The sequence below is a fragment of the Tenrec ecaudatus genome, chromosome 18 (assembly GCF_050624435.1).
Source record: "Tenrec ecaudatus isolate mTenEca1 chromosome 18, mTenEca1.hap1, whole genome shotgun sequence".
Lineage (NCBI taxonomy): Eukaryota > Metazoa > Chordata > Mammalia > Afrosoricida > Tenrecidae > Tenrec > Tenrec ecaudatus.
In genome coordinates, this window is record NC_134547.1 from 20,296,177 (window position 1) to 20,313,099 (window position 16,923).

A 16,923-nucleotide genomic window follows, 5' to 3' on the forward strand; every position below is an offset into this window, starting at 1 on the left:
CAGAACAAATTCTCAGATGTGGGGCCTGGGGCTACCCTGTTCCCTCCATGGCCCTGCCTTCCCCAGCTCTAGGCATGGGGCCAGCAGGGGGCCATTTATGGACCTAAATAAAATGTTCAAAATGGTTCATTTCAAGCACTATTGTCAAACGTGAAGAAAAGGCTTCCGCACTAAAAGAACCATTCTTTGATGGTGATCAGGGCTGGGAGGAGCAGCACGCGGAAATGACTAGTGAGAGAGAAGGTAGACACAGGGAAACCTGGCTCAGGGGATGCAGCCAAGGGAGGACAGTGGGGGGAGTGGGGGTTGATAGACAGAGGGGCAGTCTTGTTAGAGACACAATCCTGCAATAAGGGTAATCGACAAGTACAAGCATAGACACAGGCTCAGCAGGTATGGGAGCGCATGAAAGTGTCCTTGAGGAGATTATATATATATATATATATGATGTTAGCGTGTACAGGGGGTGAAGTTATGAAAAATTCTTAGACATAACCAAACTCCTCAAGGGATTGAATCATTGGGCCTGGGGACTCAGGGGACACCAAAATCAATTGGCATAATGTCATCTCCAAGACCATGTTCTACATCCCAGTGAGTGGACAGTGGGGGATTCAAAGCTCCCAGGTAGCCACATGAGGTGCCTGTACTGGCCTCTCCCTGTCCAGGGGAAAGAAGAGTGAAGACACATGGGAACAGTTAGTCCAATGGGCTAGAGGACCACATCCTCACCATGACCTGAGTGTGGGCAAGAAACGACTCGGAAGAGAGTGTAGGCGGATGGGTTCTTCAGTCTCATAGTTTGAGAACCGTGGCAGGCCAGGATTCTGGGAGGAGGGAGGCCTTCACACTTGTGGGTAAGAGCCCCAATCACATTCTCATAATTAAGATGAATCCCCACAATATCCTCCCATCATAGTACTGCCTTAAAGTGACCTCTTACGTCTGCGGGGCCGGCCCCAACCCCAACACCTGCCCCTCACCCCAGAAGAATTTGTTTCAAAGGTAGCCATTGACTCCTCAGCTCTGGGAGAGGGATATATCTGATTGGAGCACACGGGAGCAGATGAAGGAGGAGAAGGAGAGAGTGGAGAACAAACATCCTGGTCCACAAGGCCTTGAGGTCGATGTTCCCAATTAGAGCACCCAGTCCACAGAGAGGACCACATGGCCGGCCCCACTATGAGACATGATTCCCCTCACTGACCCTATAGCCCTATAGGGGACAACACCAGAGACACAGTGTGGGAATTGCACCCGATCTGATCCCGCCACACCGAAGCAAAAGATTAAGGGGGTTCAACAGAACAGCAAGGGAATTGAGCGGCAAGGTCCCCAGGGAATGCTGAAGGTGGACTTTGGGGCCAGGGCGTGGTGCCCCAACAGACTGGACTGGAAAACGCTCCTAAAGGCCAACGAACAATCCTTGAACTAACTACAAGCTTTTCTTTCTTGTGTTTTGTTTTGTGTTTTTGTCATTGGTTTGTTGTTTAGTTGTATATTGTTGCTTGATTTTGCTCTGTCTTGTTTTTGTGCATGTTATTATCTCCACAGGTCTGTCTAAATAAAATAGGCTGGATGAACAATCTGGAGGAGAAAACAATGGGACCGACAGTTCCAGGAGGACTTAGGAGAGGGGGAGGTGGGGGGAAGGTAGTGATGTTAACAAACCCAGGGACAAGGGAACAACAAGTTATCCAAATCGGTGGTGAGAAGGGTGTGGGAGGCCTGGCAAGGCATGATTAAAGGTAATGTAACCAAGAGGAATTACTGAAACCCTGGTGGGGACTGAGCATGATAGTGGGACAGGAAGAAAGTTAATGGAAATAGAGGAAAGAGCTCGGAGGCAAAGAACATTTATAAAGGTCTAAATAATTATATGTACATATGTAAATATATTTATATATGAGGATGGGGAAATAGATCTATGTACATCTATTTATAGGTTTAGTATTAAGGTAGCAGAAGGACATTGGGCCTCCACTTAAGTACTCCCTCAATGCAAGAATACTTTCTTCTATTAAATTGGTATTCTATGATGCTCACCTTTCCAACACAACAGCTGAAGACAAAGAGGGTGCATAAGCAAATGTGGTGAAGAAAGCTGATGGTGCCCGGCTATCGAAAGATATAGCATCTGGCGTCTTAAAGGCTTGAAGGTAAACAAACAGCCATCTAGCTCAGAAGCAACAAAGCCCACGTGGAAGAAGCACACTAGCCTGTGTGATCACGAGGTACTAAAGGGATCAATTATCAGGCATCAAAGAACAAAAAATCATATCATTGTGTGCTCACCTCCCTGATAAAATCACTGAAGACAAATGGGTGCATAAGCAAATGTGGCAAGGAAAGCTGATGGTGCCTGGCTATCAAAAGATATAGCCATCCAGCTCAGAAGCAACAAAGCCCACATGGAAGAAACACACCAGCCTGTGAGATCACAAGGTATAGAAGGGATCAGGGATCAGGCATCATCAAAACAAAAAATCTTACCATAGTTTACAGAGAAGATTAGCATGGCCCCTGCGCAAGGATGACACACAAATTCATGAAGCGTTCCATATTTTTGGTCAGCTGCTTCCTCTGCACCGATCGCGACTGCAATGTCATCCTAGGCTCAGTGTAGGAGTTCCTTAAGCTGTCGGATTCCTTTTCTGCTGGGGAACCCCGTGTGCTGGGTCTGGCAATGGTACCTGGACACCACATCTTTTCTATCGAGGTGCAGAGGGAGAGCCTGGCGGGGCCACCCTATCTCTGACCAGACCTCGTGCAAGCTTCTCAGATTCATTAAACTTGTATCGAGGATAAAAAAAAAATCTTACCATAGTGAATGAGGGGAGAGTGCAGAGTGGAGACCCAAAGCCCATTTGTCAGCCACTGGAGATTCCCTCACAGAAGGGTCTTGGGGAGGAGACGAGACAGTCAGCATGCAATGTAGCAACGATGAAAAAGACAACTTTCCTCTAGTTCCTAAATGCTTCCTCCCCGCCCCCCACTATCATGATCCCAATTCTACCTTGCCAGTCTGGCTAGACCAGAGGATGTACACTGATACAGATAGGAACCAGAAACACAGGGAATCCAGGGCAGATGATCCCTTCAAGACCAGTGCTGTGAGTGGCGATACTGGGAACGTAGAGGGAGGGTGGGTTGGAAAGGGGGACCCGATTACAAGGATCTACATGTGACCTCATCCCTGGGGGCTGGACAACAGAAAAGTGGGTGAAGGGAGATGTCGGACAGGGCAAGATATGACAAAATGATTATAAATTTTAAAAAACATTTTATTAGGGGCTCATACAGCTCTTATCACAATCAAATCCATGCATATACATATATCAATTGTATAAAGCACATCTGTACATTCTTTGCCCTAATCATTTTCTTTTTTTTCTTTTCTTTTTTTACATTTTATTAGGGGCTCATACAACTTTTATCACAATCCATACATATACATACATCAATTGTATAAAGCACATCCGTACATTCTTTGCCCTAATCACTCTCAAAGCATTTGCTCTCCACTTAAGCCCTCTGCATCAGGTCCTCTTTTTTTTTCCCCCTCCCTCCCCAATAATTTATAAATTATCAAGGGCTCATAAGGGAGGGGGAGGGAGGGGAAAAATGAGGAGCTGATGCCAGGGGCTTAAGTTGAGAGCAAATGTTTTGAGCATGATTAGGGCAATGAATGTACAAATTTTCTTTACACAATCTGGAAGAGAAAACAATAGGACCAGTGGTTTTGGGGGGACATGGGAGAGGGGAAGGTGGGGGAAAGGAAGTGGTGTTAACAAACCCCGGGACAAGGGAACAACAAGTGATCCAAAATGAGTGGCAAAATAATAATAATTTATAAATTATCAAGGGTTCATAAGGGAGGGGTTGGTGGGAAGGGAGGGAAAAAATGAGGAGCTGATACCAAGGGCTCAAGTAGAAAGCAAATGTTTTGAGAATGACAATGGCAACAAATGTACAAATGTGCTTGACACAATGGATGTATGTGATAAGAGTTGTATGAGCCCCCAATAAAATTATTTGTAAATAAAGGATGAATATTGGGCTATTGAAATGTATGATGAGTGAATTGCATATTGGTGAAACTGTGAAAAATAAACTAATTATTAAATTTTTTAAATGATCAGGATTATGAGTAGGATAGAGACTGACTGAACCTCTAAGACTATAGGCCTTCGTCATCCACCATATCTGGAAATTACCTCACTCCCGTGACTCACTTTTCAGCCACACAACAGAGGTGTCCATAAGGGGAACTATCACACCAGGTACATTCTAAGGTACACACACCTTAAAATCATCACGCATTTGAGATCCAAAGGGCAGCATTTACCGAAGGGCAAAGTTCAGAAAGGTTAGAAAAGAGGGAAAAATAAAAACACAGGAAGAAGCACGGCAGCCTGTGTGAACAAGAGGTATCAGGCTTCTAAAAACCCAAACCAAGCAACCATTTCAATGCAAACGAGGAGGGTTGGAGTGGAGACCCAAAGCCCATCTGTAGACAATTGGAGACGCCCCCACAGGAGCATCCAAAGGAAGGGATGAGCCAGTCAGGGTGCAGTACAGCACCAAGGAAACACACAACCTTCTTCTTACTCTTTAATGCTTCTTCCCCACCAACTATCATAGCCCAGTTCTACCTTACAAATCTGGTTAGACTAGAGCACATCCACTGGTACAGATACTAGCACAGAATCCAGGACAGATAAATCCCCCAGGAACAGAAATGAGAGGAGCGATACCATGAGGGTAGAGGGAAGCGGGTGGGCCGACAAAGGAAAAGAGGGGAACCAATTACAATGTTCGATGTGTAACACACACACACATGCCGGCCCCCAAGGGGGACAAACAACAGAAACGTGGTTGAAGGGAGACGGCAGATGGTGTCAGATATGAAAGTAATCATTTATAATTTATCAAGGGCTCCCGAGGGTGGGAGGGGAAAAAGAAGAGCTGATACCAAGGAGAAAGAAAATGCCGGCAACCTAAGTACGAATGTGCTTGATACAATTGATGTATGGATTGTTATCAGAGCTGTAAGAGCCCCCAATGGAATGGCTTTTTAAAAAATGTTTTAAATTACTTATGCCAAAACCTTCTAGTCCTGTGACTCGACCTCTTCATGCTGAAGCTCACCTCTCCAGCATTTGTTCTCTCTCTCATTTGTCTACCTCCACATGCACCCCCCCCAGGCTCCTCCCCCCGTGTCTGCCACAGCACAGGTGCACTCTCACTAGCTCCCTGCTCACCAAGCCTGCCTCGCAGTCTGTGCCCCCACGAAGCCAAAGGGAGGCTGTGAACACCTACATCAGGTCTCCATGGCACTCAGGGTGAAAAGGTTCAGACAATGGCTTCCCAGGCCCGCTGTACCCTAGTTCCTTAGACACACTGCTCCCCCTGGCGGCACGCTGGCATGCTGGCCGTCCCCTTTGTCCGCATTGCTCTCCCCCCAGACATGACTCCCTTTACCTCTTTGGGGTCTTTATGATAATGTGAGGCCTATCCTGACCACCTAGCTAAAACTGCCTGTCACTCATCCCCATCGCCCCAGCCCCCACCTTTGGGTGTTCGACATTCCCAACACATGATGCACTTGGCACCCATGTGGCACAAGGGGTACCCAGTGGGTCGGGCTGCTCACTGCAAGGTCAGCTGTGGGGAACTAACACGGAGGGAGACATGACAAGACTGTATTCCCTAACCCATCACAGAGGGAATCTGGAAAGCTGGGATTCCACGGTAGAAAAGCCTCCCCTCCCCTTCGGCAAGTTAAAAGTCCAAGTACGTGATCCTGCTTTCAATGTCGTTCCCGCATGTTGTCCCCTAACAGCGCTGCTGCTTTAAAGTGAGCACTTAGTTGATTCTATCATCTCCCTATAGAAGTAGACATGACCCTTTTCTCTCTTCCCACCGTGACTCCCAACCCACCTCGTGCTTTCCCCCAATGCAGGTATTGGGTTTCCTCACCTGTGAGCTCAGGGACCTTGATGTGGATGCCACCCACCTTGTGATGCATGTAACCACTGAATACGCTTGTCTAATGGCTACCAGTAAATTTCCCAAGACAATAAAGGCTCGATCTCACTTCTCCCAGTTCCACGGGGTCTATCAGGAGGAGCTGAGGTGAGCGTGCTCCATCAAATGCATCTGTCCCCTTTATGTACTTTCTCTCCTATCTTTCTCATCCTCTAGAACGCCACTGTCATCTTTATATCTCATTGCTGTACATTTGTGCCTTCTGGCCCTTCGGTGGTTGGGGGCTGGTTTCCTCTGACAGCCAGTGGTTGGAGATCACCAGCCACTCACAGGACAGACGAGGCTTTCTACTCCTTTAAGGGGTTAGGGTCTCTGAGGGAGGGGGCAACAGGGAGGGAGGGGGAAAAATAAGGAGCTGATACCAAGGGCTCACATAGAAAGCAAATGTTTTGAGAATGATGAGGGCAACAAATGTACACATGTGCTTGACACAATGGATATATGTGTGGATTGTGATGAGTTGTATGAGCCCCAAATAAAGTTATTTTTTTAAAAAAAGAAATAAAAGAGGACTTGTTAAAAAAAATAAGAGTTAGGGGAGGGAGGGGTATGGGGGGAAAAAAAGGGAAACCGAGCTGATTCCAGGAACCCAATTGGAAGGTGAATTATGAGTGACGAGTGCAACGAATGTATAAGGGTGCTTTGCTCAATTGATGTATGTACAGATTGTGATAAGAGCCTTATGAGCCCCAATAAAAAGATTTAAAAGAAAATAAGAGTTAGAGTCTCAGAAACCCCCCAGGGCCGTTGTACACTTTCCAAAACGAGTTGTCCATGACTCGTGAACTTGGTGACAGTGAACTTGATTGTGGGTTGTTTTTGGTTTTTAATACAATTTACTTAGTTATTGATTCCCTCACAATACAAGGAGGCATCAAAAAGTTTGTGGGGAAACTACACAAGCTTTTCACTCTATTTTCCCACGAATTTTTTGAAGCCCCCTTATAGGGTTCTGTGGAACCCTGGAGGCATGGTGGGTCGCACTGGGTTGTTTACTCACAAGGGCAGCACCTCTAGGCGCTCCACGGGAGGAAAATGAGGCTTTGTGTTCCCACACACATTTACCACTTCTGAAACCCACGGGGGTCAGGTAGACTCTGTCCATAGGTCTGTTAGGGGTTGTCGTGGATTCCGGAAAATTGAGTTTGGTTCCAAAGGTTTTCAGCTAGAGTTCCTGTAGCTCCTCCTTGTGGCTGTTCTGCGAACTGCTTCAGCCCCCGCACCTTAACCAGGGCCTGCCTGGCAGCACATCAAAACTCTGGCATCAGGTCGACTCCCAGCAGAGCTGATGTGACGGGGAGAACTGTCCCTGGGGATTCCCGAGACTCTCTCTTTGATAGGAACGGACAGCCTCATCTTTCCCTTTCGGAGCAGCTGGTGGTTTCAAACAGTTGGCCTTGCGGTTAACAAGGTGTAACCCACTGCGCCCCTAAGTTCCCTGGGAGTGCCATCATCTTTCCATGAACTCTGTGAAGCTCCCTAGTAGGAGCTAAGTGACTGAACGCATGGAGCTCAGCTAGAGGGCCCGCCTGAGGCCTCCGGGGTGTGGGGAGGAGAGGAGGTAGAGGGTGTGGCAGCTGGAGGAGCAGAAGGGATGTGTCCCAACAATTCAGCTAACCAGCACTGGCTGAGACTTCCTCACAGGCATTTCTTGGATCTGCTATCACGTGCCCACCCACCCCCACCGGCCTCCCCATGACAAAGCTTCGGTTTGGACCCCTGTTTCCCTACCACCACGTCAACTTGCATTGATGAGAACAACATTAGGGGACGATGAAGGGTCATCATGGAGGGAAGGTGGGCATGAACCAGAAGCAGGACTCCGAGACCTGAGAGAGGCAGGGCCCGGAGATGGGGGAGGACCTCCCCCTAGCCCCACTGCTTCCTAAGCAGCTCCAACAGTCTCATCTAGCCCCCTGAGCCCCATCCCACCCCTTCCTAAGTGAGGCAGATTAGGGTGGAACCCCCTGCCCCCCACCCAGAGAGAGGGATGGGGACCCAGGCTGACAGTAGGTGAGTTGGGCAGAAGTGGGGTGAAAGGGTCACCCCTTATTTTCTCACCTCTCCCAGAGTCAGGAGTGGACAGCTGAACCTCATAGGTCCCAGATGGAATACAAAGCCACAAATTCAAAGGCAGTGACAACGGACCTGTCCCTCTGGCCCGCTTCTGCCCCATGCCATCCAGGTCTGGGTAAAGATGTTTCTACCCCCAGATGAAGGGCCCAAGGTCACCCAGCACTGAGTTTGTCCCCACATCAAGGCCTGGACGCCAAGGGTTAACATAAAAAGTGGGGCTTGGACTCAGGCTCTAGGGAGCTTGGAGGAGGGTCTGCAAAGCTAGGGATGGGTAGGGGATGGGTAGGTAGGAGAGGTCCAGGCAGAGCTGTGGCTAGCTGCAGAGGCGGCTCTGTGCGAGCCAGAATCAGGCAGCTCTTCCCCAGCAGGCAGTTTGGCTAGCAGCGTGTGGGCTGAGTGAATTCCATCTCAGCTGTCTGCCTCTGCTTAGGGAGGCACCTGCAACCATCTTATTCAGCAGTGCTGGGTCCTAGAGGCGAGTGGGGAGCTTTCGCTGCTAGCATCTGGTGACATGTGGATTCAAAGGGGGACTCCCCCCATCCTGGAGGTAAAGGGTCATTCTGAAGGATGGAGTTCTCAGTCCCAGAACCGGGACCCATGACTCTCAGGAGTAGCCCGAAGGGCCAGAGCAAAGGACAGATCTCAGAGAGTATACATCTTGGCCCTGGGGAGCTAGGCAGTGGGGCGTTCCTGGGCCTGCACCATGCTGGAGTGGCTTGAGCTCAAAGAAACCTGGGGTCTGAGGGTCCTGGGATTGGGCTCCCAGGGCACCTCACACCTGACTGTGCCTGACCTACGGGGACAAGATCTTGCGGCCGATCCAACATCACAGTGCCTTAAGATGCTGCATCTCGGAAGCCAATGGTACCGTGTGTTCTTAGATCAAGCCAGCGCTGCCAAACTACCAAGAACTGAGCGCCAAGGGGCCTAGGCGTTCATGGCCACCCCATCTTCTGTGGACTAGGCTCCCAGCCACCAGGAGACTGACAAGCTGGGTCTTGGAACATAGGCCCAAGGGGAGCAAGGAAGGTAGGTTATTTAAGGCCCAGAGACCAGTGTCTTGAGTCCTGAGGTGTGAGCGACCTCAATACACCTCAGGTGGCATCAGGAACCTCAGGGTCTTAAATCTGAGCTCCAAAGCTCCTGGAGGTACTAATTTGGGTAGGTGGACTTCAGGTGGGAGGTCTTTTCTGGGTCCCGAACTTAGCATCTGACATCTGGGTCTTGCAGGTTTCAGGGTGGATCTCGCGAGGCACTTTAGTGCCAGAACATCTCATGTTTGAATAGATTCAGACTTAGGAAGTCTTAAAAGTCTGGATTCCTGGAGACCCTGGGGTTGTTTAGGCTTCAGATTTAGGGCGTCTTATGGAAATAAACTGGCTGTCATACAAGACCGTGGCATCTCAAGTCCTGGAGGGTTAGCGCCTTGGGGGCTGCTGGAGTTATCAGGGACCTCTCACATGCATCCCCCAGTCTAGGTCACCACTCAGAGACCATTCTGGGATGTCCTGCCATATCAAGATCGGAGAGCAATAGGATCCAGGCAAGGCCTGCTCCTGGCAATCCTATCTGAGCCTGGAACCCTGTCCTGTGATGGATCACGGTGCCAGGGGGCACTAGATCTGCCCTGGTCATTTGGTCTCGGGCCTGGGCTTGGGAGGAGATCTGTATGCAGTCTCGGAAACTCACAGGGGCAGTTCTACCCTGTCTTACAGAGTCGCTATGAGCCAGCATCGACCGGATGGCAGTGAGTGTGCTTGTTTGGTTTGGGTTAGGTGTGAGGCGGGACACCTGGGAATGCCTGGTGTCTCCCTTACCTAGTTGGACTACAACACAAGTGCCATGCAGGGGGGACTGTAACAGATTTATTTTCTCACAGTTGAGGAGGCTAGAAGTCCAGTTCAGGGGGCCGGCCTGGAAGGCCGATCGTGGTCTCTCTGGAGTTGCTCTCCCAGGCAATCTTCCAGTGGCGGGGCTTCCCTCTTCCCCATCCTCCTTTGCAGACTCTTTTTATAGTTCAGGAGAGACTGCTATGGAACACACCCTACTATAATTCTGTCCATTGACATAACAAAAATGACCCACTCCCAAATGGGACTAGAACCAAGGGCATAGAGGTTAGGAGGAACAACACTTACTTTTTGGGGGGGAGGGCACAACACCTGGACCCCCCCCAGTCCTGGCCATAAGTGGGGGCACCAGAACTCAGGATCCCAGTGGCCTCTTGGGCAGACATCCCAAAAAACCTGGCTGGGGGCGGGGTGGGGGAAATGTGTCTCACTTCCTAGACTGGGGATCCAGGTCCCAGGTCTGGGGCTTCACAAACCAAACCCAAACTCCAAGTTCTGGGCGTGCCTGGGTTTGGGTTTGGGTGTCTAATGGAGTCCACGGTGCAGGACCCTCCAATTTGGGTCCTCCGTCGGGCAACGGGGGACCCACCACGCCATCCTCACCGCGCGGCCTCCTCGTGGCGACCCCCGCAGCCCGCACAGCCGTACCGCGCAGCGACCCAGTGGCAGGCGCGCAGCGGCGCGTAGCAGCAGAGGCAGGGCACGGCGAGCGACAAGGCGGCCAGCGCGGCCCAGCGCGCGGCGGGGCGCGGGTGGCCCGGCTCGCAGGCGCACGGGTCCGAGAAGTCGCCCTCGGCGTCCGACAGGCAGTGGTAGAGCAAGCTCTCGGCGCACCAGAGGCAGCTGAGACGCCGCACCAGGAGGCGACCCGGGTCTGGGGCCTCTGCGCAGCGGCCACCTCGGCCGTCGGCGCCAGGGCGGAAGGGCGCCCGGCAGTGCAGGCAGCGCGCCACCTCCTCCGCCTCCGGGGAGGCCTTCGTGGGCGCCCCGGCGGGGCTCAGCCCCGGGGGTGGGCGTGCTGGGGGCGCAGGAGGTACAGCCTCGGGCAGAGCTGCAGGGAGGGCCGTGGGGGGGCCCAATGCGGCACCCCTCAAGGCCCCGGTCTTGGCGAAGCGCACCACGCAGGTGGACAGGGCGAGGGGTGGGGGCGGCCCGGCGCGCCGGTAATCCTCATAGCCTCGGCCCCCCCAGCCAGGACCCCCGGGCCCCACCAGCGGCTCAGCGGGCTCCGGGGTCCCCGTGAAGCGCAGCAGTGGAGGGGAGCTCTGTAAGACAGATGGACACGGAGGGTGACTCCCCACTCCCCACCTCAATTCGTCCCAGTCCCAGTCCCAGGAGACCCAATGCAGACACAGGATCACAGGTTCGCTAACTCCTGTCTCCCCAGAGGCTCCAGGGTCCCAGACCCAGGCTTTGAAGATCCCCGCTAGACCCCAGAGTGACCACGCCCCGATCCACAGACTGCTCCACTCCCTCATTCCCTGGTGGGGGGTCACACCCACAGTGCAGGAGGCTGGGGAAGCCCCCACCCAGGAACGCGGGTTTCTCTCTAAATCCCCCACCAGCCTCATCACCCAGTAGCGTGTTCGGGTGTTTGTCCTGGCTCTTGCCCACGAAAGGCCCCAAGTGTCTTGCCCCACTCCCGCAGGGGCCGCCCGCTTCCTTTCTTCAGCCCCCAAAGTCGCACCTGGGCGGAGGAGCGGCGCTGAGGGGGCGTGGCCGGCCTGAAGCCCGAAGAAGTCTCCAAGGTGATGATGGGGGCCGCCCCCCCAGCAGGAGACGTCTCCTGGCGGCTGTGACTGGAGGAGTCGCTGTCCACATGAGACTGGAAAAGATTGCAGGCCTTGCCTGGGGGGCCTCCAGTCCAGGCGCCCCCCTCGCACTGACAACCCCCCTCCCGCCAGGAGCAGGGGGCTTTAGCAGTGGGAGGTCTCCCTAGGCACTGGCTGGTGGTATACACCGTTTCTTCCCCCTCAGGTGGGCAGCAGTCCTGAGTCTACCCCAGTAAAGGGCTGAGCCCCTGCCTGCGGCACAGGGCGAGCGAGTCATGGTCGTTATCTTTATATTAGACCCCCATCTTCTTATCTGGAAGAGCGCTGGCGGATGCATCAAGCTACCAAGAGCAAGGTCAGCAGTTTGAAACCACCAGCCAGCTCTGAGGCAGAAAGAGGCGGCTTTCTACTCCCCTAAAGAGATACCACAGGGAATCCCGCGGGGGCGGTTCTCCCCTGGCTTTTAGGGTCACAGCGAGGCAGACTGGGCTCGATGGCACTGCGTATTCTTACCTGCAAGTATCCCTGGTGGCGCAGTAGGTTAAGCATTGTCATGAGAAACCAAAGTTCAATGGTTCAAACCCACCAGCCTCTCTGTGGGAGAAAGATGAGGCCGCCGGCTTCCGTAAAGACTGACAGCCTTGGACACCCTGTGCAGGCAGTCATACTCTGTCCTCTAAGCTCCCGTTGAGGTGCAATTCCACTCAAGGGCAATGGGTGTGGGATGTGGTGTGTTCTTATCTGCTCAGCTCACTGACCTGCGGGACTTCATCCCACACTTCTCCCTTCTTGGGGGGCCTCTCTCCCTTGGGTGTCAGCCTTCTGCCCAACTCCATGTCTTTCTCCAGGTGTCCTGACCACCTGGAAGGCCCTAACTAGGCTCCCCATCTAACCCAGGCTTGGCCCCTCATAGGCTGACAGGTCACTGCTGGGCCTTTCGGTGTCCTGTCTGTGCCTTGGGGCTGATTTCAATCTGCTTGGTTCACCATCTGCAAAAAGCATGGAGTCCATGGCCAGGTCATGCATGCCCAGCTCAGAGAGGCAAACGAAAGGATGGGAGAGGGGGTCTGGGAGCCACAGCACCACTGTAGTCCCACCTCCATTCAGGCTGTGGGAGCCCCTGGGGCTGCCCAGGGACCCAGCCTTGCTCCTCCCCCAACTTCTACTGTCCCCAAAACAACCCAAACCAGACACACTGCCATCCAGTCGATTCCAACTCATAGTGACCCACCCTCTAGGACAGGGTAGAAGGGCCTCTGTGGGTCTCCTTTCCAAGAGCAGCAGGTCTTGTCTTTCTCCCATAGAGCGGCTGGTGTTTTCGAACTGCTGTCTCTGTAGTTAGCAGTACAATGAGTAATCAATCACTAGGCCACCAGGGCTTCCCTGTACCTCCTAAGTGCCAAATTGAGGCCCCCCCTTACCCCGCATTACATGAATTCACTTGTGCATTCAACACACTGTAGTGACCATTTAGTGCATGTCAGGCACAGCTTCATGTGCACAGGATGCAGCCAGAAGCAATTAGTCAGACTCCTGCCTGCTTGAGTGGCCAGCCTAGCCTGGGAGCTGGGCAGTGAACTAACCGGTAAGAAAAAGATGGAATCCAGCACAGATAAACCCCTCAGGACCAATATTGAGAGTGGCCATACCAGAAGAGGAAGGGGAAGGTAGGGGGAGAAAGGGGAACCGATCACAGTGATCTACCTATAACCCCCTGGCAGGGGAGTAGACAACAGAAAAGTGAGTCAAGGGAGTCATCGGTCATGAAAAAATAGCAATAATTTATAAATTATCAAGGGTGGGGGAGGGAGGAGGAAAAATGAGGAGCTGATACCAAGGGCTCAAGAAGAAAGAAAATGTTTTGAGAATGACGATGGCAACAAATGTACAAATGTGCTTCATACAATGGATGGACGGATGGATTGTGATAAGAGTTGTACGAGCTCCCAATGATTTAAAAAAAAAAAAAAGATCTCTCTTGAAAGCAAATTAGGAAACCAGTCCTGGAAGATGGGCAACGAGAAAAGGATGAAGGGTACTGGGGCGGGCGCACAAGGTTTTTTTAGGCTGCCCCCAGGAGGGCCTCTAGGAGCCCATGATATTTGCATAAAGCCTTATGGGAACTGAAGGGAAGGAGCCACAGGGCCATTTAGGGGAAGAGTGTTCAGCAGCAGCGGGCACAGCCAGTACAAGGTCCCTGGGCCAGGTTCCTGCCTCCCTATTGGAGGCACAGTGTGCCAGGGGGCCAGGGAGTTAGGGCAGAGTGAATGAGCCAGGGAGAGGAACAGGGGGCCAGGTGGGGTGGAATCTTGTGCCCCAGTGAGGACTTTGTCCTTGACCCTGAGTGACAGAGGCTGTCCCGGGAGAGTTCTGAACCAGGGAAGGCTGTGATCTGACTGAGGTCACAGTAAGGTTCCCCTGATTGCCGCTGGGGGACAGACTGGAGGTGGGCAGGGTGGGGTGGTGGAGAGAAGAATGGGGAGGTGGTGGAAGCTGTTAGAATGCGCCAGGCACAAGGAGACGGTAGAGGCAAGTTCGGATCCTTTTCAAAGTGGAATCAGTGTTTTCTGACAGAGGAGATGAAACGAACAACAACAACAACAACAACAAAAACCTCACTGCCAGCAAATCTATTCTGAGTCACAGCAACCTTTCAGGACAGGGTAGAATAGAACTGCCCCAGTGGGTTTCTGAGACTAACTCTTTACGGGAGTAGAAAGCCCCATCTTTCTTTAAGGAGCAGCTGGTGGTTTCAAACGACCGACCTTGTGCTTAGCAGTCCCATGTGTAACCACCGTGCCACCAGGGCTCCGCCTGGGAAAAGGGACTTGGGTTTTGTTCACTGACATATCCCCAGTAGACGAAACCCCGCCAGGCAGACAGAGCTGAAAGACCGTGCCAACAGCACGATAGAAACACTAGAATGACTGAGATGAACGTGATACTCTTCGCTGTCATTTGGGCCCACCAGATGTTGCCCTGCTCAGCCTGGGGGCTCACTCACCGTCAGAGGGCAGGGAGTCTCAGCCGTGTCCTGGGAAGGGGAGGAGGAGGTGGAAGAAGAGGAAGAGGAGGAGGAAGAGGAGGATGTGAGCGAGCCTGGGGGGCAGGAAGAAAAGTCAGACATTATTAAGTCACTGGGCCTCTGCTCCTCCTGCCCCAACTCCAGCACCCAACACCTGCACCACCCACCTGGGCCCAGGGCAGCCAGGGCAGCCAGCAGAGCCTTCTGAAACTGGTCAGCCTCTGCGGGGCTCTGGAATGTCAGTCCAAACTTGCAGTCACCCAGGCTCCAGTGGTGGAAGATGGGGTTCACCTTGTTGTAAACCAAACCTGGCTTCAGGGTACACTCTAAAGTGGTCTGAGGGGGCAGAAAGGGACGAGAGGGGTTAGGTCACCTCCACTCAGCCAGGCACACCCATGCCTTCTCCTCAACCCCTGCAGCCGGTGCACCCCAGTACTGTCTCCCTGAGCCCCAAGACCACTCCTCAATTTTCTCAAACACACCTCTGATCCTCTAATATTTTCCCCAAGCCCCTTGGGGTGCCCCTGCATCTTCCTCACACTCCTATGGGAACCCTCAAATCTCACTGAATGCCTCAAAAATGTATTGCTAATTGCCTTCCAATTACCCACTGTCCCCACACTTCTGACTCAGTTGTGCTCCCCAAAGTGACTGCACACCTCGAAATATCACTGTGAACCCCTTCCTGAACCATGAATCACCAGCAAACCTTACTCAAATATACGGTTCCATTCTTAGGATGCTGATCCACATCCGGACCGGCTCATAACCTCACCTGCCACATCCAATTCCCTAGCACAATTACAAACCCACCCCCTCCGGCTCCACTTGGCCCTGGCTCTGAAATGCAACCCCTCCCCCATGCCTCTGGAGGCAATCCCAATCTTTCTGCTCCATCCCCAGCTGGCTGGGTAATACTGCCCCTCCCAGGCAGGCCACTCCACCCAGAATTTCCGGCTGAATCCACACAGGGGATGGCAAACCCAATTTGACATTTCCAAATTCCACCCCCAATCCAGGGCCTAGCTGAGCTTAGACCAGGAGGGGACGGGTGGTGTAGGCCTTTGTGGCCCATGGCAAGGGTCTCTAAGTCAGAGAAAGCTTTAGAGGACTTGTGAACACAGGAGGTCCCCAAGGACTTTGAGCGAGAAGAGACTAGGACAGGCAGGAGCAGGCCAGTGTGCAGACACAGGCGCAGGTGGACCAGTGAGGAGGCTGCTGTGACAGCCCAGCAGGAGGGGGTGGTGGACAGGGCCCACTTAGTGGCCCCAATAATTCCCGAAGCTCCCAGCTCTCATTTCCAGTGGACAGATATTCCCGTCCAAACCCCATCCCATAATCCGTTGGATTCCCATGCTGGAAGCTACGCCACCCCTCTCCTTAGCACCCCTCCCCCATCTCAGCCCCAGCCCCATGACTGCCCAGCCAGTCCCCACCCCCCAGACCCCAGGGTGGCTCACTTTCTGGTCCCGGAGGCGCTCCCCGTGGATGACGTAGTGCCCTTGGCGGGCCCCCCCCTCGGGCCTGGCCCCTCGGACCTGACATAGGCTCACCTGGCTGAGGCCCCCGCCCCCCACAGGCAGCCAGCCCCCACTGGAGTCATCTCGGGTCAACACCACTGCTCGGACCCGCACCATGTACCTGGAGGGGGAGGGGGAAGGGGGCAGAGACAACCCCGTCAGTGAGCCCAAGCCTGCTCCCGGATAGATTCTGCGTTACCCCAATCCTCGGCAGCCTCTCATCTTCATCTCTCCCACGGAGATCCATGGAAAAACCCCTTCCCCCATCGCCATTACCTCCACCCTGCCTTCAGCTCTCCCGCCCCCCCACCACCCACCACCCACCACCACCACCACCACCACCACCACCACCACCACCACCACCACCACCACCACCACCACCACCGCCCGACCCTGTTCGTCTGGCCCACCTCCCCCAACCCACGCCCCCACCTCATCCCTTCCACAACTGCTTTCTTGCCTGGTCCATTTCTTGCCTACCTTGTCCCCCACCCCCACCCCCATGGCCTTGGATTTCCACCTCCCCTCCTCCCACTGCTCTCCCTCTCCTCCCGCAATACAGCCCCACCCATGACCCCCCAAAATAACTGGGGTGCCTGCGCATATGTATTTTCCGGGGACCCACCAAC

General features: G+C 53.1%; 1 protein-coding gene and 1 pseudogene across 1 annotated transcript; one reads left to right on the forward strand and one right to left on the reverse strand.

Annotated features, from left to right (window-relative positions):
* The first annotated feature begins 2,496 nt into the window (after positions 1–2,496).
* LOC142432864 (U6 spliceosomal RNA) lies at positions 2,497–2,568 on the forward strand (annotated as a pseudogene).
* A 7,414-nt stretch (positions 2,569–9,982) lies between these two features.
* SPRED3 (sprouty related EVH1 domain containing 3) lies at positions 9,983–16,411 on the reverse strand. Its single transcript, XM_075536782.1, has 5 exons — positions 16,235–16,411; positions 14,942–15,110; positions 14,754–14,848; positions 11,665–11,802; positions 9,983–11,242 (listed from the first exon to the last, which is right to left on the reverse strand). The coding sequence occupies exons 1-5, from the start codon at positions 16,409–16,411 to the stop codon at positions 10,577–10,579; spliced, it is 1,245 nt and encodes a 414-aa protein (XP_075392897.1). The 3' UTR covers positions 9,983–10,576.
* Between the last annotated feature and the right edge of the window lie 512 nt (positions 16,412–16,923).

Bases quoted from the DNA above. Each gene is read 5' to 3' on its own strand.
- SPRED3 (XM_075536782.1), bottom strand. From the start codon at position 16,411: ATGGTGCGGGTCCGAGCAGTGGTGTTGACCCGAGATGACTCCAGTGGG. The intron at 15,111-16,234 runs GTGAGCCACCCT...CTGCCCCCTCAG, and splicing joins AGCGCCTCCGGGACCAGAAA to ACCACTTTAGAGTGTACCCT. The intron at 11,803-14,753 runs GTGAGTGAGCCC...AATCTTTTCCAG, and splicing joins AGACTCCCTGCCCTCTGACG to TCTCATGTGGACAGCGACTC.